Source organism: Loxodonta africana, chromosome 6 (assembly GCF_030014295.1).
Source record: "Loxodonta africana isolate mLoxAfr1 chromosome 6, mLoxAfr1.hap2, whole genome shotgun sequence".
In the NCBI taxonomy this organism is placed as follows: Eukaryota; Metazoa; Chordata; class Mammalia; order Proboscidea; family Elephantidae; genus Loxodonta; species Loxodonta africana.
In genome coordinates this window covers 15159528-15185383 of record NC_087347.1, presented here as the reverse complement: position 1 = coordinate 15185383, position 25856 = coordinate 15159528, and the positions used below count along the sequence as shown (strand labels likewise).

Sequence of the window (25856 nt, the reverse complement as noted above, 5' to 3'; positions counted from 1 at the left end):
CAATCTCCCAGAAGCCTCTCCAATGTTTGTTTTCTGTTTTTTGGGGTTTTTTTTGACTCATGCCAGTAATGTTGGGGTGAGATGGTATCTCCTTGTAGGTTTGGTTTGCATTTCTCTAGTGGCTAATGAAAGTGAGCATTCTCCTCGTGTGTCTGTTAGCCACCTGAACGTTTTCTTTGGTAAAGTGTCTGTTCATATCCTTTGACCATTTTTAAATTGGATTGTCTTTTTGTTGCTGACATGTTGAAGTATGCTATAGATTCTAGAGATCAGACCCTTGTCAGACATGTCATAGCCAAAAACTTTTTTCTCAGTCTGTAGGTTCTCCTCTTACTTTTAGTGAAGTCTTTCGATGCACATGGAGGTCTGGTGGTGCAGTGGTTAAGAGCTCAGCTGCTAACCAAAAGGTTGGCAGTTTGAATCCACCAGCCGCTCCTTTGAACCCTATGGGGGCAGTTCTACTCTGTCTTATAGAGTCACTATGAGTAGGAATTTACTCAACAGCAACGGGTTTGGTTTTGGGTTTTAATGAGCATGTTTAATTTTTAGGAGATCCCAGTTACCTAGTTTATCCTCTGGTGTTTGTGCACTGCTCATTATGGTTTGTATTGTATTTATGCCATGTACTTGGGCCCCTAGCATTGTCCCTATTTTACTTCCATGATCAGGAGACACTTTTCATAGAATGAGAAAAGTATATGGAAACTCTCTATACTTTCTGTGCAAATTTTCTGTAAGCCTCAATATGCTCTTAAAAATAAAGACTATTAATTAAAAAAAAAGGTAACATTAAAATATAAAACATAATTATATGGGCACAACCCAGACTGGGAGGATTTTGGGGGCGTATCAACTAACCTAGATATTACACAAATCCTAAACGACAATCTAAAATCGAGACTCAGTAATGACTTCAGCTCACTTTATAAAAAAAAAAAATTTTTTTTTTCACTTTATAAGTAACATTAATTAGCATAGGTAAAAAGCTCCCATTTTTCCTAAAAATAAGGTTCAGGGAGCAACTGCTTTTTCATTAAGTGTGGGAATTATCTTTTCAACTTGCATGCAATTTGTACACAAACTACCCAAAGTACCTTTTGTGAATGCTGTATTTTACAATAATGTATTATTTAGAGACATAACAACAAAAAAATGCTCGCTTAAACATAAAAGGGTAACTGAGAAAGAGACAGCTAATTATCTGGCTATCAATCTCTTTAATGTGTTTCCTTTTAGACACACAATACCGAATCCAGTGAGCTAATGGAACTTTGCTAAAGAAAAAAAAGGAGTGGAAGTATTTCACACAATGGTAAGAATGACAACACTCCACCTTCACAATGATAATGAAAAACCGTGAATTTAGGAGGCATCTCACAACATGGATGAATCTGGAAGGCATTATGCTGAGTGAAATAAGACAATCACAAAATGAGACCACTACTATAAAAACTCATGAAAAGGTTTACACACAGAAAGAAACAATCTTTCATGGTTACGGGGCTGGGGAGGGGGGGAATGGAAAAACACTAAATAGACAATAGATAAGTGTGAACTTTGGTGAAGGGTAAGACAGTCCACAAAACTGAGGAAGCCAGCACAACTTGTACAAGGCAAGGTCATGGAAGGTCCATAGACACATCCAAATGCCCTGAGGGACAGAATTACTGGGCTGGGGGCTATGGGGACCACGGTCTCAGGGAACATCTAGCTTAATTGGCATAACATAGTTTATAAGGTATACGTTCTACATTCTACTTTGATGAGTAGCATCTGGGGTCTTAAAAGCTTGTGAGCAGCCATCTAAGATACTCCACTGGTCTCACCCCATCAGGAGCAAGGGAGAATGAAGAAAACTAAAGATACAAGGGAAAGATTAGTCCAAAGGACTAATGGACCACAACTACCACAGCCTCCACCAGACCGAGTCCAGTAAAACTAGATGGTGCCTGGCTACCACCACCGACTTCTCTGACAGGGATCACAATAGAGGGTCCCGTACAGAGCTGAAGAAAAATGTAGAACAAAATTCTAACTCACAAAAAAACACTAGACTGGCTGGATGACAGATACTGGAGAAACCCTGAGAGTATGACCTCCAGGCACCCTTTCAGCTCAGCAATGAAGTCACTCCTGAGATTCACCCTTCAGCCAAAGATTAGACAGGCCCATAAAACAAAACAAGACTAAAGGGGCATACCAGCCCAGGGGCAAGGACTAGAAGGCAGGAGGGGACGGGAAAGCTGGTAACAGGGAATCCAAGGTTGAGAAGGAAGAGTGTTGACATGTCATGGGGTTGTTAACCAGTGTCACAAAACAATATGCATACTAACTGTGTAATGAGAAACTAGTTTGTTCTGTAAACCCTCACCTAAAGTACAGTAAAAAAACAGAAAAAGGAAGTGTTCAAAGGATGAGTAACCAGACAGTGTTGGCAAATTTATCCTTAGAATAACTGAATTGTTTATGTTGTAAAGAGAATTTGATGCTAATTTGGAAATGGATAGTGGTGATGGTTGCATATGATGAATGTAACCAATGTTACTGGACTGTACATGGAAAAAAATGTTTAATTGGCAAATGTTTTGTTAGTATGTTTTTACCACAACAATTAAAAAGAAAAAAATGATAAAACTCCGTTTAGTATAGAAATGCATCTTGATTTAAGGAAAAACAAAACCAGTCTCTGTCAAGTCACTTCTGCCTCATGGCGACACCGTATGTGGCAGAGTTTAACTGTGCTCCGTGAGGGTTTCAAGGCTGGGAACTTTCTGAAGCAGATTGCCAGAACGTTCTTCTGAGGTGCCTCTGGCTAGGTTTGAACCTCCAACCTATCAATTAGTAGTCAAGTGCTTAACCGTTTGCACTACTCAGGAATTTAAGAACACGCTGTAAAAAACCCTTGGAGAAGAAGTAAAACAGAGAACGAATATTTGCATATTTAGAAGATACTGATCCCTTCCAGCTTCATCCCCATCTCCTCCCTCCTCCTCTGTCCCCCAACTCATCACACTTGCCTTTTCTGAACAAACCCTGTCCACAGCCTTTGCACTCGCTGCCCTGTGCCAGCAGTGCCCCCTGACCCATGCCCTGGCTAACGCATCTCTCAACGCCCAGCCCAGGCAACCCTCCTGTAGAAAGACTTCCCTGATCTCCTCTCCTCCAACCCCCTCACCCTTCAAGATTAGACGCCTGTCCAAGACACCTCTGCAATAACAAGTCTTACGGTTACTGTGATCATCTGTTTCCCTGTGTGTCTCCCCATGTCTCCCCCACGAGACTGTGAGCTCTTAGAGGGCTGGGTCTAGGTACCCAAAGTCATGACAGTAAAGAAGGCAAAGAACAATAGTGGTTAATAAAAGAATAAGGCCAGTGCCTTCCCTACCCCAAGGGACCACTGCTACCATCACCAGTTACTTGCCATCAAGTCAGCTCCAACTCATGGTGACCCCATGTGTGTTAAAATAGAACCATACTTCATAGGGTTTTAATGGCTAATTTTTTAGGAGCAGGTCACCAGGCCTTTCTTGTGTGTGGCCTCTGGGTAGACTGGAGCCACTGACCTTTCGGTTACCAGCTGAATGAGTTAACTCTTTGCACCACCCAGGGACTCTACCCCAAGGGGAACCAGCTGCTGCTTCCGGCTCCTGGCAGCCCCATGTGTTTCAGAATAGAACTGGGCTCCACAGGGTTTCCATGGTTGTGACCTTTCAGTAGTAGATCACCAGGCCTTTATTCCAAGGCGCCTCTGAGTGGGTTTAAACCACCAACCTTTTTCTTAGTAGGTGAGTGCTTAATTGTTTGAGCCACTCAGGGACTCCAAGCCCAAGAGAAGACTTGTGTAAATGAGGAAAAAGAGCTGCCATCCTGCAAAACCGTCTTAGAGTAGTTCTGCAAATCTGTGATGACTCTGGGCCAAGGTGTATACAGCAAAACCCTACACCATGGGCAAGAGCCCCGAATCCAACGGTGTTGGTGTCTGTGTTCTTAAGATCGAACACAGGTATTAGTATGCCTTCATTTCAACCATATTAAATAGCAAATACTACTTTGTGAATTGGAAAACTAACATAAAACACTAAATGCCTAATTTTTTACAGCCATTGGAAGACTTTGTGGTCTGTTTTATGTTGTGTTATTTTTTCTTATTAATAAGTATCTTGTTATACATTTTAAAAATAAATACACTCCACCAAGGATAGCAGTACTAATACCGTCAGAAAGCCTCTCATGAGAATTTCCCAAATACCAATCTTTGAAATAGTCCTTTGTTAGTTTGCCCAATCTGAGTAAATAATCTATCCCCAGCAATGTAGAAAATCACTCCATTTTCATTCAATTATTTCATTGAAAAAAGGGGTCATTAGGAAAACTGTGTTGATGAGTAAACATTTGAGCTTACTTATTTATAACAGAATTAACTCCAGGATAAAAAACATTAAAAAAAAAACAAAACAGACCCACAAGAGATATTTTTATAACTAGAGAAGCATTAAATAACCACAGGAATTTTGCATCTTTAAAAAAAAATACCTTTTTAAGAAAAATATCTCATCTACTCCTAACCCTGTACCCTCCAACCACTAGAGATAACATGATATAAAATGGGTTGTGGTACAGGATTCAGTCTAGTAAAAAGGAAATAAATGCCTAGTGGGATGGCTGATGTCCAGAAGCAGTATCCCTGATTTTTTTTGCCACCGTGGGCACTCAATTGCCTCCGTGTTTTATGAGTTTCAGGGAGAGAGGGTGAGGTCAGAAAACAGATTCACCAAATTCAGAAATGACCATCAGCTTGATGCAACTTCAGCGTGCCTTGTGAAGTCACGAGAACATCTCTTTCCACTCCAGGGCCAACAATGGCTGGCAGCTGCCTTTAGGTCAAACTGTCATCGGACTCTTTTTATATGTGCCTTGCTACTTTGTGGCTAACGAGCCCTGGTGGCACAGTGGATAAGCTCTTGGCTGCTAATCAAAAGGCCGGTGGTTCAAACCCCCCAGCTGCTCTGCAGAAGAAAGATGTGGCAGGCTGCTTCTGTAACGACGACAATCTTGGAAACCCTTCGGGACTGTTCTACACTACTCTATAGGGTTGCTACAAGTCAGTCATGGGCTCAACTGCACGTGACTTTATGGCTACAGCAGCAGTGGGCTCTCAGGCCAGCTATCCAAATAAAGGATGAGAAGACCATGCTCGGAGTGGAAACAGAACCGTACGCCTCCTCTGTCCTCTGAGGTCAGGAGATTGCTTTAAGATTTTGTCCCTTGTTAACTGTCTATGTCGGGAACATCTCTTCAGCAGGGCTAGGATCAAACTATTGTCATTTCATGACATTATTTCGATAGAAGTGATGAATAGCTAAGAGGATGGACACATTTTTCATATTAGTCTTTTAGACTTGCACCTTGCAGGGAATGACAAAAATCTAAGACATCCTTTGCTGTTTTAGCAGTGTAAGAATTGGGGAAAATAACTACACATAGACAACTGCAAGTATATATACAGCCACAGGAGCCACGGTGGCACAGCAATTAAGAGATACGGCTGTTAACCAAAAGCTCAGCAGTTCAAATCCACCAGTCAATCCTTGGAAACCCTGTGCGGCAGTTCTGCTCTGTCCTAGAGGGTTGCTATGAGTCAGAATAGACTCGACGGTAACAGGTCTATAGCCACAGTTTTTCTTCAACTACTTCATGATCTTTCTGCCCACCGGAGGTTGAATCAGTGCAAAGAAGTGCAAACGAATGAATGAATGACTGAATGAACAAGGAAGATGCTTTTGTTACACTGTTGTATGCCGTCGAGTTGATTCCGACTGATAGTGATCCTATAACCCAACCAAACCCACTGCCGTTGAGTCAGGGAGGTGACCTGGGTAAGGGTGGTGTTACAATCCCACCCTAATGCTCCCAGCATAAAATTATAATCACAAAATGGAGGACAGCAACACATGGCCTAACCAAGTTGATACATATTTTGGGGGGACACAATTCAATCCATTACATACATTTTTCTTCCATTCTATCTGGGGCCATCTACTGAGTCCCTGATCAGAATGGTCAGTAATGGTAGCCAGGAACCATCTAGCTCTGCTGGTCTTAAGGTAGATGAGGTCATTGTTTGTGTAGAACATGAGTCCTGTTGACTAGTTTCTTCATTTCTTACATCTTTAGTCTCCTTCTCTTTTGCTCTGGACAAGTAGAGACCAAGCTGTAACTTAGATGGCTGCTGGAAAGCTTTTAAGACCCCAGGTGCTACTCACCAAACTGGGATCTAGAACATTGTCTTTATGGACTATGTTGTACCAACTGATCAAGTTGTCCTACAAGACTATGGTCCTAAGCCCCTAAACCCAGTAAACCAATCTGTAAGATGTTTGGTTATATCTAGTAAATATCCATAATTGTGCCCCCTGTGTGGTTTATTTTATATCTGAAAATAAATGCAGCACACATAAACATATATAAGGGCAAAGGGCACCCTGGTGGTGCAGTGGTTAAGGTCTATGGCTGCTAACCAAAAGGTCGGCAGTTCAAATCCACCAGCCACTCCTTGGAAATCTTATGGGGCAGTTCTGTTCTGTTCCTATAGGGCCGCTATGAGTTTGAATCGGCAATAGGTTGGTGTTTTTTTTTTATGTATATATATAAAAAATATATATATCTATACATGTACCTCCATATATCATATATGCCTTCCTGTACACATTCATGCATACAAATCTATCCATGCAATCATATACCTATTTTTTATTATTACTGTTGTTGCAAAATTGTGTATCCCTCAAGGAATCTTTTTGACATTTTCCACACAAATTGTTCATTGACATTATTTACATTTATCGCAATGTGTCAGCATTCTCTTTAATTGTGTCTATAGCTTTCCATTTGTGCTCAAACACTGGTCTTTACTCTGGTTGTGCTGTGTTCACTGCTTCCACACTTGATGTCATTTTTCCATAAGGGCTCCTTTTTGTTACACTATTTATATAGTGTGTTCCATCTGGTGAGGTCCATGTGTATAGTCACCAGTTATGTTAGTGAAAAAAGGTATTTGCAGTGAAGAAGTCCCTAGTCCAGCAAAATTCTATCATGCGATCTCTAGCATCATTTCTATCACCAAGGCCATATTTTCCAACTACTGATCTTTCTTTGTTTCCAACCTTCCCATTCCAATCACCAGTAATTATCAGTGCATCCTGATTGCATGTTTGATCAATTTCAGACTGGCGAAGTTAGAAAAATCTTCAATTTCTTCATCTCTGGCCTTAGTGGTTGGTGCATAAATTTGAATAACAGTTGTATTAATTGGTCTTCCTTATAGGCATATGGATATTATCCCATCACTGACAGCGTTGTACTTCAGGATAGATCTTGAAATGCTCTTTTTGACAATGAATGCAACACCATTCCTCTTCAAGGTGTCATCCCTGGCATAGTAAACCATACGATTGTCCAGTTTAAAATAAGCAATACCAGTTCATTTCAGCTCACAAATGCCTAGCTTATTGCTCTTTATGTGTTCCATTTCATTTTTGATGATTTCCAATTTTCCTAGATTCACACTTCGTACATTCTAGGTTCCGATTATTAATGGATGTTGGCAGCTGTTTCTTCTCATCTTGAGTTGTACCACATCAGCAAATGAAGGTTCTGAAAGCTTTACTCCAGCCGTGTCATTAAGGTTGACCCTACTTTGAGGAGGCACCTCTTCTCCTGTTGCATTTTTAGTGCCTTCCAACCTGAGGGGCTCATCTTCTGGCACTATATCAGAAGATGTTCTTTCCAATTCATAAGGTTTTCACTGGCTAATTCTTTTCAGAAGTAGAGCACCTGGTCCTTCTTCCTAGTCTGTCCTAGCTCAGCTGAAACCTGTCTGCCATGGGTGACCCTGGTGGTATTTGAATACTGGTGGCATAGCTTCCAGCATCACAGCAACACACAAGCCCCCACAGCACAAAACACTGACAGATGTGTGGGAGAATCAAATCGACTACATCTGTGGCAAGAGACAATGGGAAAGCTCGATATCATTAGTCAGAACAAGGACAGGACCAACTGCGGATCAGACCATCAGTTGCTCATATGCAAGTTCAAGTTGAAACTGAAGAAAATTAGAAGGAGTCGATGAAAGCCAAAGTATGACCTTGAGTATATCCCACCTGGGTTTAGAGACCATCTCAAGAATAGATTTGATGTGTTGACCACTAATGACCGAACACCAGACGAGTCGTGGGATGATATCAAGGACATCATACAACAAGAAAGCAAGAGGTCATTAAAAAGACAGATAAGAAAGAAAAGACCTAAATGGATGTCAGAAGAGACTCTGAAACTTGCTCTTGAACGTCAAGCAGCTAAAGCAAAAGGAAGAAATGATGAAGAACTGAACAGAAGTTTTCAAAGGGCAGCTCGAGAAGACAAAGTATTATAAGGACACGTGCAAAGACCTGAAGATTGAAAAACAAAAGGGAAGAACACGCTCAGCATCTCCCAAGCTGAAAGAACAGAAGAAAAAATTCAAGCCTCGAGCTGCAATACTGAAGGATTCTATGAGGAAAATATTAAACAATGCAGGAAGCGTCAAAAGAAGATGGAAGGAATACACAGAGTCAGTATACCAAAAAGAATTGTTCGACATTCAACCATTTCAGAAGGTAACATATGATCAGGAACTGATGGTACTCAAGGAAGAAGTCCAAGCTGCACCAAAGGCATTGGAGAATAACAAGGATCTGGGAATTGACGGAATATCAATTCAGATGTTTCAACAAACAGATGCAGCGCTGGAAGTGCTCACTCGTCTCTGCCAAGAAATTTGAAAGACAGCTACCTGGCTAACCAACTGGAAGAGATCGATATTTGTGCCTATTCCCAATAAAGCTGATCCAACCTAATGCAGAAATTGTCAAATAATATCGTTAATATCATATGCAAGCAAAATTTTGCTGAACATCATTCAAAAGCAGCTGCAGCAGTATATCAACAGGGAACTGCCAGAAATTCAAGCCAGATTTAGAAGAAGATGTGGAACCGGGGATATCATTGCTGATGTCAGATGGATCCTGGCTGAAAGCAGAGAATACCAGAAAGATGTTTACCTGTGTTTTATTGACTATGCTAAGGCATTGGACTGTGTGGATCATAACAAATTACGGACAACATTGTGAAGAATGGGAATTCCAGAACACTTAATTGTGCTCATGAGGAATCTTTACATAAATCAAGAGGTAGTTGTTCAGACAGAACAAGGGGATACTGATTGGTTTAAAGTGAGGAAAGGTGTACATCAGGGTTGTATTCTTTCACCATACCTATTCAATCTGTGTGCTGAGCAAACAATATGAGAAGCTGGACTATATGAAGAACGGGGTATCAGGATTGGAGGAAGACTCATTAACAACCTGTGTTAAGCAGATGACACAACCTTTCTTGCTGAAAGTGAAGAGGACTTGAAGCACTTACTGATGAAGATCAAAGACCACAACTTTCAGTATGGATTGAACCTCAACATAAAGAAAACAAAAATCCTCACAATTGGACCAATAACCAACATCATGATAAATGGAGAAAAGATTGAGGTTGTCAAGGATTTCATTTTACTTGGATCCCACAATCAACACCCATGGAAACAGGAGTCGAGAAATCAAAAGACACATTGCATTGGGCAAATCTGCTGCAAAAGACCTCTTTGAAGTGTTGAAAAGCAAAGATGTCACCCTGAGGACTAAGGTGCACCTAACCCAAGCTATGATGTTTTCAATCACCTAATATGCATGCGAAAGCTAGACAATGAATAAGGAAGACCAAAGAAGAACTGACGCCTTTGAAATGTTGTGTTGGTGAACAATATTGAATATACCACGGACTGCCAAAAGAATGAACAAATCTGTCTCTGAAGAAGTACAACCAGAATGCCCTTAGAAGCAAGGATGGCGAGACTTCGTTTCACATACTTTGGACATGTTGTCAGGAGGGATCAGTCCCTGGAGAAGGACATCATGCTTGTTGAAGTAGAGGGTCCACGAAATAGAGGAAGATCCTCAACGAGATGAAATGACACAGTGGCTGCAACAATGGGCTCAAGCACAGCAACAACTGAAAGGATGGCACAGGACCAGGCGGTGTTTTGTTCTGTTGTACATAGGGTCGCTAGGAGTTGGAATCGACTGGTCGGCACCTAACAACAACAACAACATTTATATAGTGGGTAAGACCTCAGCTGCTAACCAAAAGGTCGGCAGTTTGAATCCACTAGCTGCTCCTTATAAAAACTCTATGGGGCAGTTCTACTCTGTCCTATAGGGTTGCTATGAGTCAAAGTTGACTTGACAGCAAAGGGTTTTTGGAGCCCTGGTTGCATAGTGGTTAAGAGCTTGGCTGCTAACCAAAAGGTCGGCAGTTCAAATCCACCAGCAGCTCCTTGGAAACCCTATGGGGCAATTCTACTCTGTCCTATAGGATCGCTATGAGTCAGAATCGACTCGACGGCAATGGAAACAGGATTTATATAGAAATTTCTAAATCAGTCTAAGGCCTTGATGTACGGTCATCAGAAGTGTCACAGGAAGGGAAAGGGATTTATTTATTAAACCTTGTTATGTGCCAGCCACTCTCCATATTTTACCTCATTTAATCCAACAAGTAACACTGAGAAATGTGGGTTACGATCCCTACATAGATGAGGAAAGTGAGGCCCAGCCAAAGAGTATCACTTACTCAAACTCACATACCTAGTAAGCCTGAATTCATACCTGGGCCAGTCTCTCCCCAGACCTCTCCTCTTCCCACTGCCTCGGCCTGGTGCCAAGGAGGATCCTTCCACTAACCCACACTCTTGCCACGTCCAGAATATCTGTCTATTAAACCCATCGCCCTTGAGTCGATTCCAACTCATAATGACCCTATAGGAAAGGGTAGAACTGTCTCATAGGTTTTCCAAGGCTGAAATCTTTATGGAAGCAGACTGCCACATCTTTCTACCACAGAGTGCCTGGTGGGTTCCAGCCACTGATCTTTCTGTTAGCAGTTGAGCACTTAACCGCTGCACCACCAGAGCATCTATTACTAGCAAGTAAATACCAAAAAAAAAAAACCCATTGCCGTCGAGTTGATTCTGACTCATAGCGGCCCTACAGGACAGAATAGAACTGCCCCATAGAGTTTCCAAGGAGCGGACTGGTGGATTCGAACTGCTGACCTTTCGGTTGGCAGATGTAGCACTTGCCAGTGGTTTCCAGCAAGTGAATAGGTCCTCACAAATTAGAACACATTTTGCTTATTAATCTCATGGCAGCCTCACCTTAGGTTTACCCTTCAAAAATGCATCTGTCTTGATGAACTTTTGCACTTTGGTAAAGTTACTTTTTTTTTTTAAAGTTACTTTAGGGAAAAATATAATCAAATTCATCAAAGGTCTCATCTGTTATGATTCAAAACTCTAATTTTCTAGCCTGACCTTCTATGTCCAACCATTTTCTCAAAGCTTTCCTGGATCTTCTTCCCCCGTTACCTCACGCTCCTCACCTCAGAAGCTAAGCTCACCTCTCATGCACAGGTTTCCCTGCCTCCTCCTTCCATGTCTTGGTGGATGGAGACTTAGTTCCTTCCTTCATCTAAGGTCAAGACTCAGACGTCAGCATGGGCTCATCCTCTTCCTCTCCCTCTCCACTGTCCAACCCATCACCAAGTCTACCCCATCTTTCTTAATATAAATCCCATGAGTCTATCTAACCCTCACCCCCACAGAAGGTGTTGTCACTGCTTACACAGGTGACTCACGCAGCAGCCACGCTTGCATCCTTAACCCCAATCTTCTCCCCACTCCCAACCATCCCACATACAATGGTCAACTCTCTCCTTCAGTCTTCCTTCTCCTTGTGCCACGGCTTTCATCAAATACCTGCAGTGGATACAGTGCATGGTCCACCACCCCAGCCAACCTTATTACCTGCAGTTTCCACACCTATACTCTCTGCTCCAATTACACATGCCCCTTCTGCTTGCCTGGCATGATAGCAGCCTTTTGTCACCTATATCTCTAGTTCTACCTTCCTCCCACCAAAACAGCGATGGTGGTAACAATGAAAGGAAGAACCGCTACCATTTCCTGGGTGCTGACTCTGTTCTACATTCAACTGCTAACCAAAAGATTGGAGGTTCAGTTGAATCCACCCAGAGGTGCCTCGGAAGAAAGGTCTGGCAATCTATTTCCAAAAAAAAACCAACAGCCATTGAAAACTCTATGGAGCACAGTTCTACTCTGACTTACATGGGGTCATCATGAGTCAGAGTCAACTGGTTTGGTTTACTCTGTTCTAGGCACAGACATAGCACCTTTCATTCTTCTCATATAATCCTTACAACCATATGCAACCAGGAAGTTACCCCTGTATACTTCCTCACTCCTAAATGAGGAAGCCGAGGCTCAGAGAGATGAAGAACTGGCCTGAGGTTATGCGGCTAGCAAGTGGGGAACGGTGATTCGAACCCAGCTCCTCTGACTTAAGAGTTGCTGCGGCCCTTTCTACCCCAGTACTTGTCAATCTCACTCCTCTCTAAACTCTCATCTCCACCCTAAATTCATTTATTTACTTATACTTCTTCGCACTGATTCAAATTCTGGTTGGGCAAATAATTAGGTCTAATTAACACCTAATTAGACCCACCACCCATTTTTCATTATTGTTTCCTGCATCTGACTGGGATGATGTCTTCTAATGAGCTTTTTGAGGACAGGGATCAGGGTACTGTCTTGCACAGTATAATCTAAGCAATTCAAGGAGTACACATTCTAACTACTCACGGACTGCTTAGTAGATGAAGACTTCTATGGTTAATATTAACAAAGAAGGATTTGGCAGCACGCCCTCCCTCCTTTTAATGTTTGATGTAATTCACCTAAGAGCCACCAGGTGTCACTATAGAATCATTTAAACAGGCCTCACATGCGCAGACTAAATCTTTAAAAATGTCTCTAGGGTCTTCCTCTACTACACCGGAAAGACTGGCATTAGAAAAATAAAGAAAAGTATTACTCCTCAAAGAGAGTAATCCAAAGGGGCAGGATTGCAGTGGCAGAGTATTATACCCTAAATTCGCCTCATTTGTCCATGAGGGGCTAAATCGGTACATCCAATCTGAGGTAACACTGACTTGGGATTTTTAGCTGTGTTTTTAAGAGGTAGCAGAAAGCACTGAGCTGAGAACCAGACGGCATGGCTTTGCCACTAAACAATAAGATGAACCCTTGGGCCAGGTCTCTGAGGAGTAGCTTCCCCATTCTAAGAAATGGCGACAGTATCAGCCCAATATCACACATTTGCTGTGGGAACACACAAAGAATACTGAAAGCTCCAGTGAGCTCCCTGAGGAGCCGTGATCCAGCTGACTTCTCTCTTCCTCTTCTCTTGGTGTTCCTGTCCCTTGCCCTCTCTTTGCTTTCTCCAACCTGTCTTCTTGTCTGAACCCTCTCCCTGACTGTTGGAGGACTCCCCAGGACTGCCCCGGCCTTGTCTCACCTTTCTTTTGGATGAACTCACCCGTATCCACAGGGCCTACTTCATCCAAGAGAGTCCCAGCATAGTGCGAATGGTTAATGTGCTTGGCTGCTAACCCAAAGACTAGTGGTTCAAGTCTCCCCAGAGGCACCTCAGAAGAAAGGCTTGATGATCTACTTCCAAAAAATCAGGCACTGAAAACCCTGTGGAGCACCACGGTCCAATATGACACTGATCATGGAGGTGGCATAGGACCGGGTGGCATTTTGTTCCGTTGTGCATGGGATCGCCACGAGTTGGGGGCCAAGTTGACAGCAGCTGACAACAACGATTTAGAATTCTGACTTCTGATGTTTTCACATGACAGATGCATTGTCCAGCTTCCCACAGCCCCCAATGACCCGGCTGTCCCATTCCAGCACCCCCTCACTCAGGTTACCAGCCAGTCCCCTGAAGACATATGCACCTGCCACCTCAGACAGGCATTTATTTACCAGCAATGAAATGAGCCAGAGAATTGGTTCTTGGAGGGAAAGAAGTGGCAAGAAAACCAAGGGCAGAAAAAGCTCAGGGTTATTGATGGAGCAACTCTGCCCACTTTCGGTTGTCACTGGAACTTGCTTGCATCAAAATGTATCATAATTAATTTACATGGGCTTTGTGACATAGGAATAATCACTCTGAACCATTTGTCAGGCTGCAGTCATAGAGTACGCTAGAACACAGTTGTGTGAGTGATAGAGTTCTAGAACTTTGCGTGCAAATGATTTAATGATATGAAAAATGTCGACAATAATTAGTTTCCCAGGTAAATTCCATTTTTATCGTGGAATGCTGGCTCTTAGGTGTGTAGGGGGCAAGTGAATGAAGTTGTAGAGAAAACACTCGCACATTTTTTAGTGATTTAAAATCCCCAAAGGAAATCTGACTCTCTAATGCTAGATTTCTGTTTTCAAACCTAAAAAACTAAGACAGCTCTTGAATTTCAAGTCACTTGAGCTCCTTGTAGGTAAAACCACCAAACCACAAAGTTTTGTTGATTTAACAGTTGCTAGACTCCCTTGAATGGAGAACAACATGGGCATATTATATTTTACCCTGGAAAAAGCTATAGAAGGTATCTTTATTATCACCTTCCTAGCTATTACCTACTCTTCTGAGCCAGCTATGGTGTTGGGAAAAGCCCATGGCAAACTCATCAGCCCAGAAGGGCATGTGTGCTGCCCCCAGGCCTGTGGGAGCAGGGGAGACCCTGCATGAGACCACTGCCCTATGGGTTCGTTGGGGGGGGTGCCTTTCCTAGCTTGGTGGAAGGAAGAGCAGCTTTCCCCAAAGTCTGGATGGTCCCAGGCCAAGAAGGAGCCTGGGAAAACTTAATATCAGACTTAAGAGGAATCAAATGTCCTCTAGTCAATCTCCACAGTAATTAGAAACTACAGCAGACCTTATAAAAGGCGCCATCCTTGTCCAAACCCAAAACTAACCTCATTGCTGTTGAGTCGATTCCAACTTAAAGCGACGCTGTAGGACAGAGTAGAACTGCCTCACAGGGTTTCCAAGGAGCCGCTTGTGGATTTGAACCACTGACCTTTTGGTTAGCAGCCGAGCTCTCAACCACTGCGCCACGAGGGCTCCCCTGGTCCACAAGGATGTGTAATGTTCCCTGCAAGCAGACAACAATCTAAAACGTAGAGCTTTTTCCCCCAAATGTGATAAGGAGTAATCTAAAATCCTTCCCAATGCCACCTCATCCACAGGCTTTAAGAGGGGGTTTGCAGAAAGGTTAGGACTTAATCACAAAATATTTTGGAAGCAAATCCAGTAACTCTTGTATGTGAAAGGAGCCCTGGTGGCACAGTGGGTAAGAGCTATGGCTGCTAATCAAAAGGTCAGCAGTTCGAATCCAGCAGCCGCTCCATGGAAACCCTATGGGGCAGCTCTACTCTGTCCTATAGGGCTGCTGTGAGTCGGAATCACCTCGATGGCAATGGGTTTGAGGTTGTATATGTGGAAAGTTATGCCCCATATGACAGAACCATAGGACGTCAAAGCTAGGAGGGACAGGACTAGCTCTCTAGATGTTGTTAGCTGCCATCGAGTCAGCTCTGACTCACAGCAACATTATATACAGCAGAATAAAATGTTGCCTAGTCCTGTGCCATCTTTATGATTGGTCATATGTTTAGTCCACTGTTGAAGCCACCATGCCAATACATCTCACTGAAGGCTTCCCTTGTTTTTACGGACCCTCTACTCTACCAAACATGATGTCCTTTCTGGCAACTAGTCTTTCCCAATGACTTATCCAAAGTATGTGAGCTGAAGTCTCGCCATCCTCACTTCTAAGGAGCATTCTGGCAGGGTTTCTTCCTTCCTTTGTCCATTCTCTTGGTAGTCTGTGTTATATTCAATATTCTTCATCAAGACCACAGTTCAGGTCCATCAATTCTTCTTCTGGCTTCCTTATCCACTGGCCATCTTTCACACACATATGAGATGATTGAAAAGGGTAGAGAAGTGGAAATATTCAAATTATGTACAAGGAAGAGTGAGTTGCCCAACTGATGGAACTGGAGAGGGTCAAAGAGGAATAAATGATTATAAATGAAAAAATACGTCAAGGCTAGACTGTGGGCCCCCAACAGTACGTTCATAAGACTGAACTTTACATATAGGCACTGAAGGTTCATTCTTTACATACATCCCAGCTCTAACTCAACTCCTAGCTCCTTCCCCAGTTAAAACTCTGCTCCAGTCATTCTATGGCAGAGGGCCAGCCTTGCTTCACACCAATTGCTTTATACAGCTGTTTTAATTTGGACTTGAACAAACTACTCACTCAGACATTAACCTATGGAAAAAAAAAATAGGAGAAGAATAATTTCCTTCTAAGGAATGCCTGGCTTTGCCACTAATGGGCTGTGCAGCCTCAAGCAGATCCTTCAACCCTCCGGAATTCTGTATTTTCTATTTATATCATCCACCTTGAGCTGTCGCTGCAACTCAAGAGAAAGTATTTGAATAGGTTGGCTGCTGAAGACTTAAGAGTATCCACCTCCCAAGCCTACGTCGCCTGTATGCTTAGGCCACCCTCCAAATTCCTGGCTGGAAAACGTCACCAACATGGGGAACCCATCTGTCTCAGGCAGGGCAAAGGTTGACTGGTGTTCTGTACACAGCTATGCTTGACCGCCCAGAAACAGAGATGCAGACACAGCAGAGCATGCCATCACCACAAGCCTTACTGACACACGGCACTGCAGGCTGCCTTAGAGGGTACAAAGCACTTTCACACACATGCAATCGCATTTCATTGTTTAGCAGCCCGAAGAGATAGAAAGGAAAGGACCAAGGGTGTAACTATGAGGCAACCGAGGCTTGGGCAGGCTAAAGGATCCGCCCAAGCTCACTGAGATAGGACCACAACCTGGGTGTTTGAATCTTCTACAATCATGGAGCCAAGGCAGAGGTGCAGATAGATATCTGGGTGAGAAGCTTGCCTCTTCCACATACTTGCAAGTTATTCAAAACTCTGAGAAATTCAGGTTCCTTGTATTGACTGGGAGCCCTGGTGGCACTATAGTTAGGTATTAGGCTGCTAACCAAAAGGTCGGCAGTTTGAATCCACCAGCTTTTCCTTGGAAACTCTATGGGGCAGTTCTACTCTGTCCTAGAGAGTCGTTATAAGCCAGAATTAACTTGATAGCAATGGGTTTGGTTTTCTTTGTGTGTGTGTGTGTGTGTGTTGACTGATGGAAATAATGATATCTGCTTCACAGAGCCCTTGTAGGATGAGAGCAGGCTTTCTCAGCCTCGGCACTATTGGCATTTCGGGACAGATGATTCTTTGTGGTGGGGGCTCTCCTGTGCATTGTAAGATGCTGAACAGCTTTCCTGGTCTCTACCGCTGGATGCCAACAGCAGCTTCCTTCCAGATCTCACACAAAAGCCAAGCCATTTTTCTAAATAATTTGTACATTTATATGGAAAAGGCTAAAGCAACTCTTCGGTTGCTAATTTTTAGTATCCTAAGTTTTGCTCCAAGGAGCCCTGGTGGTGTAGTGGTTAAGAGCTCAGCTGCTAACCAAAATGTTGGCAGTTCGAACTCACTCATGCTGCAGGAGAAAGACGTGGCAGTCTGCTTCTGTAAAGATTACAGCCTAGGAAACCCTATAAGGCAGTTCTACTCTGTTCTACAGTGTCACTCCGAGTTGGAAGTGACTCAACGGTATGTGACAACAACTTCATTTCCTTGCAGCTTCGGTTTTTAAATTATGTATCTTTAAAGCGGTTTGAAAGCATTCAAGATAAATTCTGATCACCAAAATTTTTGACATATTCAAGAAGAAAAATTCAAACAGAAGGAGGTTTGCCATAACTTAAGCTAAATTTTAACGTAGCTTCTTCCAGTAAGAGAGGTTGACAAAGAAACCCCCTACATACTACTCACTGACTCTAAAGATAAAACAACGCCGTGGGAGAAATATGTGGTTCCTTCTCTCAGGAGGAGCCCTGGTGGTGCAGTGGTTAGGAGTTCAGCTGCTAACCAAAAGGTCAGCAGTTTGAATCTACGAGCCACTCCTTGGAAACCCTATGGGGCAGTTCTATTCCCTCCTATAGGGTTGCTATGAGTTGGAATCAACTTGACTGCAACTGGTTTGGTTTGGTTTTAGTTCTCTCAGGAAGGTGTTGTTTTGAGTCCTTAGAGACTGGCCTTCACTGAATTTTACCTTATGGGTATCATACTTTAGCATGGTAGGATGGATTTGGACACATTTCTGAAGAATCATCCATCCGGCTCAAAAATTGTCCAAAACTGCTGAAGAACCCTCTTTTCTTGTAAGATTGTAGGAGTATTTTTAATTAAAAAAAAAAATTGTTCGATCTAATTGTCTGGTACAAATGAGTTAATAGTCTGCCTACTGCTGCCGTCAGAATATGAGAGATGGCCACAAACACAGGAGCCCTGGTGGCACAGTAGTTAAAGCAATCGACTGCTAACTGAAAGGTTGGTGGTACGAAATCACCAGCAGCTCCTTGGGAGAAAGATGCAGCAGTCTGCTTCCGTAGAGATTTACAGCCTTGGAAATCCTCTGGGGTCACTATGAGTTGGAATCGACTCGACAGCAGTGGGTTTTGGTTTTTTGGGCCTTAAATGTTCAAGAGGCTAGATTCACAGCAACCAAGAGGGTTCTTGAGCTTTGCAGATAAAAAGGTCCAGCAGTCATCAAGAGTGTGGTGATAAGCACGCAATAAATGTAGCTACTGCTTTGATTATAGAATACCGGTCCAAAGGATTTTAACAGACATTTGCCAAGAAACCAGTCTTGTAATCGAATGTCTGAGAAAGACAACATGAAACAAAGTGACGCAGGTTTTTTCACTTACTGCAGTACTTCTCAGAGCCTTTAAAATTCATAAAGCATGAATCTTGAAGGTGGTAACCCAATATACACCATTTAACACCAGAATCTGTTCTTCATAACGCAATTCATAGGACTGGTGTCACATGAACAAGGCGAACCTCTGCTTGCTAGGCTGTCACCTAAGCTGACCCACAGTCTAATATAACTGGGAATGTCTATCAAAATGCAAGGAACTTTGATGATAAAAGACATAAACATTTGTTGTTGTTGTTCTTTGCTGTGGAGTCAATTCCAACTCATGTGCAGAGTAGAACTGCTCCACAGGGTTTTCAAGGCTCGGGCCTTTCAGAACCAGATCGCCAGGCCTGTCTTCTGAGGCTCCACTGGGCAGGTTCAAACCGCCAACCTTTTAGCTAGTAGTTGAGAGATTAACTGTTAGCACCTATGTGGAACTCCTAACATAAACATGACCTAATACCAAAACAGAAACCCTGGTGTCATAGTGGCTAAGTGCTACGGCTTCTAACCAAAAGGTTGGCAGTTTGAATCCACCAGGTGCACCTTGGAAACTATGGGGCAGTTCTACTGGCACAATGGTTAAGCACTTAGCTGCTAATTGAAAAGTTGGTGGTTTGAGCCCACCCAGTGGCTCCTGGGAGAAAAAACCTGGCAATCTGCTCCCATAAAAATTACAGCCTAGAAAACCCTATGGAGAAGTTCTACGCTGCTACGAGAGGTCTCTATGAGTCAGAATTGACTTGATAGCACCTAACAACAACAACTACTCAAACCTGTCAAGAATCTGGGACTACTGAGTACTAAATACTTGCAACGGTTCAAAATTCAGTTACGCTATCATGGCAAATTTTACATCACTTACCCGAGATCCTTTTTCAGGAAAGCACTGGCAAACGGAACAATCTCTTCCTCCACAAGGACTGCTATATTTCTTTCCACTCTGAAAAGCAAGCATCTTATTTAATATACTGATATTCATCACTTAGGTGGGTACATAGACGTACTTACAACAAGCACTTTTGGTTACTTAATTCATGTAAATTTCACACTATACTTTTATTTTTGAATCTGTGAGAAGACTAGTATTGGTGTATAAAACAGTGTAGAAACAAACTGTGGCTTGATAACAAAGAGAGTTGAATAGATGAGTAAGAAGCTTCCAGAGCTGAGAACAATGGGGAGGAAACATCATCCTCCATCTGAAGCCACTTAGCTTTAACCATTTCTCTGCCATTTCTCTTTCCTCAGAAAACTTAATTACTAAGTTATGAACAATCGTAGAGTGGGAACTATGCAGTTAGGAAAACTGAAAGTACACAGGAAGACTAGATTAAATCGGAAGACTGGCTTTTTGTCAGGATCCCTTGCTTGACCTCCAAGATCAGTGAGGGTCTGTCTCTCACATCGCATTCTTCTTGGCTCAAGTCCCCAGGTATAGCCTTGGGCTTTGAATTAAAATGGTTCTTCCTACAATGTATTGATTCTCCAGCATGGTTCCTTCAACTTGTTCTTCAGAAAGTTCCTGAACTTGAACAATTTGTCTCCCTTCTCCCACTTTTAGCTAATTTTTCTTGAATACTCAGAATGTCACCTTCCTGCTACCAAAAAACCCCAAGCCCGTTGCCATCCAGTCGATTCCAACTCATAGCGACCCTACAGTACAAAGTAGAACCGCCCCCATACAGCTTCCAAGGAGCGCCTGGTAGATTCAAACCGCCAACCTTTTGGTTAGCAGCTGTAGCTTTAACCCCTACGCCACCAGGGCTTCCTCCTACATACATACATATTTTCTTAACTTTAATGCTTCCTCCAAAACACAGACACACACGCATATGTACGCCCACACGCACACGTGCACGCGCCCCGGGAGGAATCAGCACCTGTTCTCACAAACCCTCATTATCTATATCTGTGGTAATCAGCCACTTTAATACAAAAGTGGAGCCCCAGAGTAACTATTTCATAAGTAGATCCCTTAAAGGCAAACAGATTCAGCATGATACACCTGTGACAAAAACGAGGACTGACTAGTCATTCACAGACTGGGCTGAGAGTTGAGACAAAGAGTGGTGGTTTAGGGCCCCAAGTGGTGGTAAATGCAGCTTAAGGTGCTAGGTGAGGGCATGGGTGGATATGTTAGGAGGGCACGAGAAGTAAACTCTGCCTAGGCCATGGTCTTGTCCATTCCTCACTGCAACAGCTATATATTAATGGCACGATTCCATAACCGACAGATCTTTTTAAACTTAAGACTGTAACCTTAAGGCTTGAGGCCAACGGATAATGGGGTGACAAAAAAGTTGAATCAATATAGTTTTGATGGAGGACACATACATACATACCTACATACATAAATACGTTTGTGAGTGTATGTATATATATATAAACATAGGAGCCCTCGTGGTACAGTGGTTAAGAGCTTGGCTGATAACCAAAAGGTCGGCACTTCAAATCCACCAGTTGCTCCTTAGAAACCCTATGGGGCCGTTTTACTCTGTCCTACAGGGTCGCTATGAGTTGAGTAACATCGTTATCTCAGTTATCTCGACAGCGATGGGTTTTTGGTATATAAACATATACACTTTCACAGATATGTAAATGCTTACGTATATGTAGAGGAGAGAGAAAGTAGTCTATCTAGAATAAGTTTTTCTTTTCTTTTTTATCATACTTTAGATGAAGGTTTACAGAACAAACTAACTTCTCATGAAACAGATAGTACATACATTGTTTTATGACATTGGTTAACAACTCCACAACATGTCAACACTCTCCCTTCTCAACCTTGGGTTCCCTATTACCAGCTTTCCTCTCCCTTCTTGCCTTCTAGTCCTTGCCCCTGGGCTGGTGTGCCCCTACATTTTTCTTCTCTATCTCACAATTTTGACTTCATTTCAGGGGGAAAAATATGCTCAGGCACAATTCAAAAGAAAATATATTTAAATTAGGCAGTAAAAAAATATATATATATATATATATATCTTTAAAAATAAATCCCTCACGGGTCACTGAAAGTATATAAGGATTTGAACCTTGACAAGAACCAAGTAGTTAAATAATTTAAGTTAGAAAAATGTATTTGAAGTTTCAAAAATATATGCCCCTTGAGTTTTGAGTAACATCGTTATCTCAGAATGTAGAAACATTAAGTTCAAAATTCTGATAAGGTTAAAAAAAAAAAAAATTACATGCCGAAGGCCAAGTGGGGACAGCTGAAAGCACTTAAAGTAACTTGTCTCAACACTTGGGTTCATGCAAGGTTGGGATCCATTGCTCTGTGTTTGGTGAAATATCAAAGCAACCAGGGAAATGCGAAGGCCTGTTGACTAGATGGCTTGATAATAAAGGCAAGTTTGTTAACTTTTTTTTTTTTACTTGATTTTGCCAAGCATCACTGAGCTATTTGCAACAAAATTACATTTCAAGGGGGGAGCAAGTTAAAAATAAATTAGCAGATTCTAATAAAGATACAGGAATAGTCACATTTATATACATCTGTGACTTGGACCAATAGAAAAAAAAAAAAGTGAGTTCCATCTCTACAAAGTTCTTCCACATTACATGTGTCCCTATACATATCACTTTAAAAAGGAGATGTGTTCATAGAGGAAGAGTGTGCCCCTCAAAAATAGGTTGTGCAAACTCATTTTAAAAAGATAAAGACATTACTTGGACAATTAAATATTCAAAATATGAACCGTATTCATTGGGAATGCAGTATTCACTAACTTCTCAAAAACCAAGCTTAGTCTTCTTCAAAGAGAAAATGAAAAAATCACTGTTTTACATCAAATATTTTAAAACAAATATTTGTGGCATAGAAAGTTCAAGAAACCAAGTTATTCTTTCCTAGAAGATTAAAACTCTGTCCCACATTGGTACCTCTATCTTATTTTTTGAAAAAAACAAATAATATATGCACATGATAGAAAATTCATATGGAACAAAAAAGAAATGATGGGAACAAATGGGTATAAAGGGAAAAGAAATTCTCTCTTCCAACCCTGGCCCCTAGCTCCCTCCCCAGGGGCAATCACTCTCATAAACGTTTTGGTATTCATAAGCATATTCTCATCACACATATACACACTTTTCGTGATTTTTGGCCTTGTTTTATTTTTCCCCAAATGGTATATTGTTCTGTACCTCGCTGTTTTCACTTAACCATATGGCTTTGAAATCATTCTGAATTAACACATATGGATATCTGTCAGAGGACATAGCATAACTTGTTTACCCAGTTCCTATTGATGGACACTTAGGTAGCTCCCTTCTTTTGCTAATGACACTACCCTGCAGTTGATATTCCTCTGCAGTTATCTGTGTGTATAAATCAGGGTAAATCTGTATGATACATTTCTAAGGGAAATTCCTGTGTCAAAGGGTAGGTGCCTTTAAAATTCTGAGGGATAATGCTGAGTTGCCTTCCAGATGTGTTGCATCAATGTAGTTTCTACCTTTAAATCTCAATTATAGTATAGCTGGAGCCCTGGTGGCTCAGAGGCTAAGAGCTCACTGCTAACCAAAAGGTCAGCAATTCAAATCCACCAGCCACTTCTAGGAAACCCTATGGGGCAGTTCTACTCTGTCCTATAGGGTCGCTATGAGTTGGAATCGACTCGATGGCAACAGGTTTGGTTTTTTGGTTTATAGTATAGCTACTCTCCAGGTGAAATCTCTAGAATCTCTTCATACCACAAGCTGGTAGAAGGGTCCAGAATAGAACAATTATTGGTTCAGGGATGATATTCACACATATAAAACATAAGAAACAAAGGGGGTAAAATTTAGGACTCTATAGACTTTCACAATAGAAGAAAAGAATATAAGACAAAAATAAACTTAAAAAAAGGAGGTAAGAGAAATGAAACAATATACACACATTTGTACTTTCTGCATAATTTATTTGTGAACCTAAAACTGTTCTCAATAAATAAAACATACTAAAAAAAAAAAAAAAAAGGCTACCTGTCAACCTGTGCCTTGGTTTGCTCCCCACTACCAAAATTGAAAAAACAAAGGCCATATTTCACAGTGGGGATTATGTTTATTATTTCAGGTGATGTCCTCAGTGCATCAGCTGAAATAAGCTGGGCAAGTCTTCTCACCCTACTCCACACAGGAGAAAACCAAGGCTTGGATTGTTGTTGTTGTTGTTAGGTGCCGTCGAGTCAGTTTCGACTCATACTGACCCTATGCACAACAGAACGAAACACTGCCCGGTCCTGTGCCATCCTTGGATGGTTACGGGATTTGCATCAGTTACTAGCAGAGCCAAGAACGAAGCATTCCTGATTTCCTGAAGCCCATGCTTTCTGCTCCCAGCTGGTAAGAAAAAGAGAAAGGAAGATAACTTTCTATTTTGCCTTGCTTTGAAAAGACCTATGATAACTAGAGACAGGAGTGGGATTGAGTGGACCCGAGCTAAAGACTGGACAGATAGAGCCATGTTCTCTGGAGTTATTTAGGCTAGTTCAGTTGTCTCAAGACCAACTTGAGTTACAAGCATCCTACAGAGGAATTTCCCAGAAACCACTGAGGCTGGGCTTAATAACTTAGATTCTTTAGCGAGGAAGCAAAAGAAAGAGGGCTTATTACACAATGTTCTAGGCTTATCTTCCTCCAGAGTAAAGTGTTCAAATCTAATCTTACACTTCTTGATTTAAAGTTGAAATGGCTCAGTTGCCTCCTATGTCTCCACAAAAATAATTTTTTTTTTTTTTTAAGAAAGGGTCACTGTGGCCTATTAGTTATAAAATACAGAAACCTCTAATACCTAGGCAATTCTGTAAGCTGTCTTTGCTGTAAAATATAAAAGACACTTTAGGGTTCATCTCTCCAACCCTTCATTTCACAGATGCGAAAACTGAGTCCCAGAGAGTGCTTGCTAAAAATCTAAAAACAACAATACATCCAGTAAATTTTTAACACGCAGGCAGAGTTCATTAACACACTTACCCCACATGCATGTTGTACAGAAAAGAGAACAAGTGTCAGTGACCTACGAAAAAACAAAAATCCGAGTTAATGTAACCTGTTCCTTTTCATGCAAAACACACGAAAAGGAAGAACAGCAAAGGAATAAATCCCGGAAAGCCTCTTTTCATCTCTAATAGGCTGCTGTCGCCAGCCGGTCAGTCATCAGCGACACAATAAATGTTCTTCTGCCTCTGGATATATGTTATTCTACCTTTCTCCCTCCTAATCAGTCAGGAACTATGTCCTGAACCCATTAGTGTGTTCTTCCTTGTGCTGGGCACAGTGGGGACACTCTGAAATTACGATCTGGGTGGATAGAGGGAAGGGAGGCTACTCTTCAGTGATGAAAACTAGTGGAGAGAAGGCAGGAGAGAACCAGAATTGTCCAGGGGCAGTGTGGAGGCCAGCGACCCTGGATGCCAGTAAGTGGAAGGTTGGAAGGAAAGAGGATGGAAGGAAATCTAACAGGACTGGGCGGTAGGTTGGAACACAAAAGAAATAATACAGGATATTGACAAAGGGGTTAGATAGTCCGGGGCCTTATAAGTGAGTCAGAAATTGGACTTAGTGTCGTCGAACAACAATTGGTATCCTCCCTGATTACAGGAGTCCCCAGGTGGTACACACAGTTAATGTGTTCTGCTGCTAACCGAAAGGCCGGAGGTTCGAGTTCACCCACAGGCTCTTCATAAGAAAGCCCTGGTGATCTATTTCCCAAAAATCAGCCATTGAAAACCCTATGCAGCAAAGTTCTACTGTGACACACGTGCAGTTGCCATGAGTCAGAATCGACTCACCAGCAAATGGTTTTATCATTATTACAAATAACTTTTGACAAAGGAGAGATGCAATTTTAAAAGACCACTAAACATTTACTTACATTTACCTAAGACTGATAGTTGTAGGAGGATTTCCATATCCATCATCTCATTTGATCCTGAAACAGCTGTGATGGAGCTAGAGTCAGGTCACTTTACCTCCACAGGTGGTAAAA

General features: G+C 42.0%; 1 protein-coding gene across 1 annotated transcript in view; it reads right to left on the bottom strand.

Annotated features, from left to right (window-relative positions):
• Nucleotides 1-25856, bottom strand: part of COL4A4 (collagen type IV alpha 4 chain) — a 121635-nt gene that overhangs the window by 92442 nt on the left and 3337 nt on the right. The window contains exons 2-3 of the mRNA XM_010597675.3: nt 24842-24884; nt 19746-19823 (exon numbers count right to left, since the gene is read on the bottom strand). Coding sequence (XP_010595977.2) covers nt 19746-19823; nt 24842-24884 — 121 coding nt within the window. The remainder of the gene's footprint in view (nt 1-19745; nt 19824-24841; nt 24885-25856) is intronic.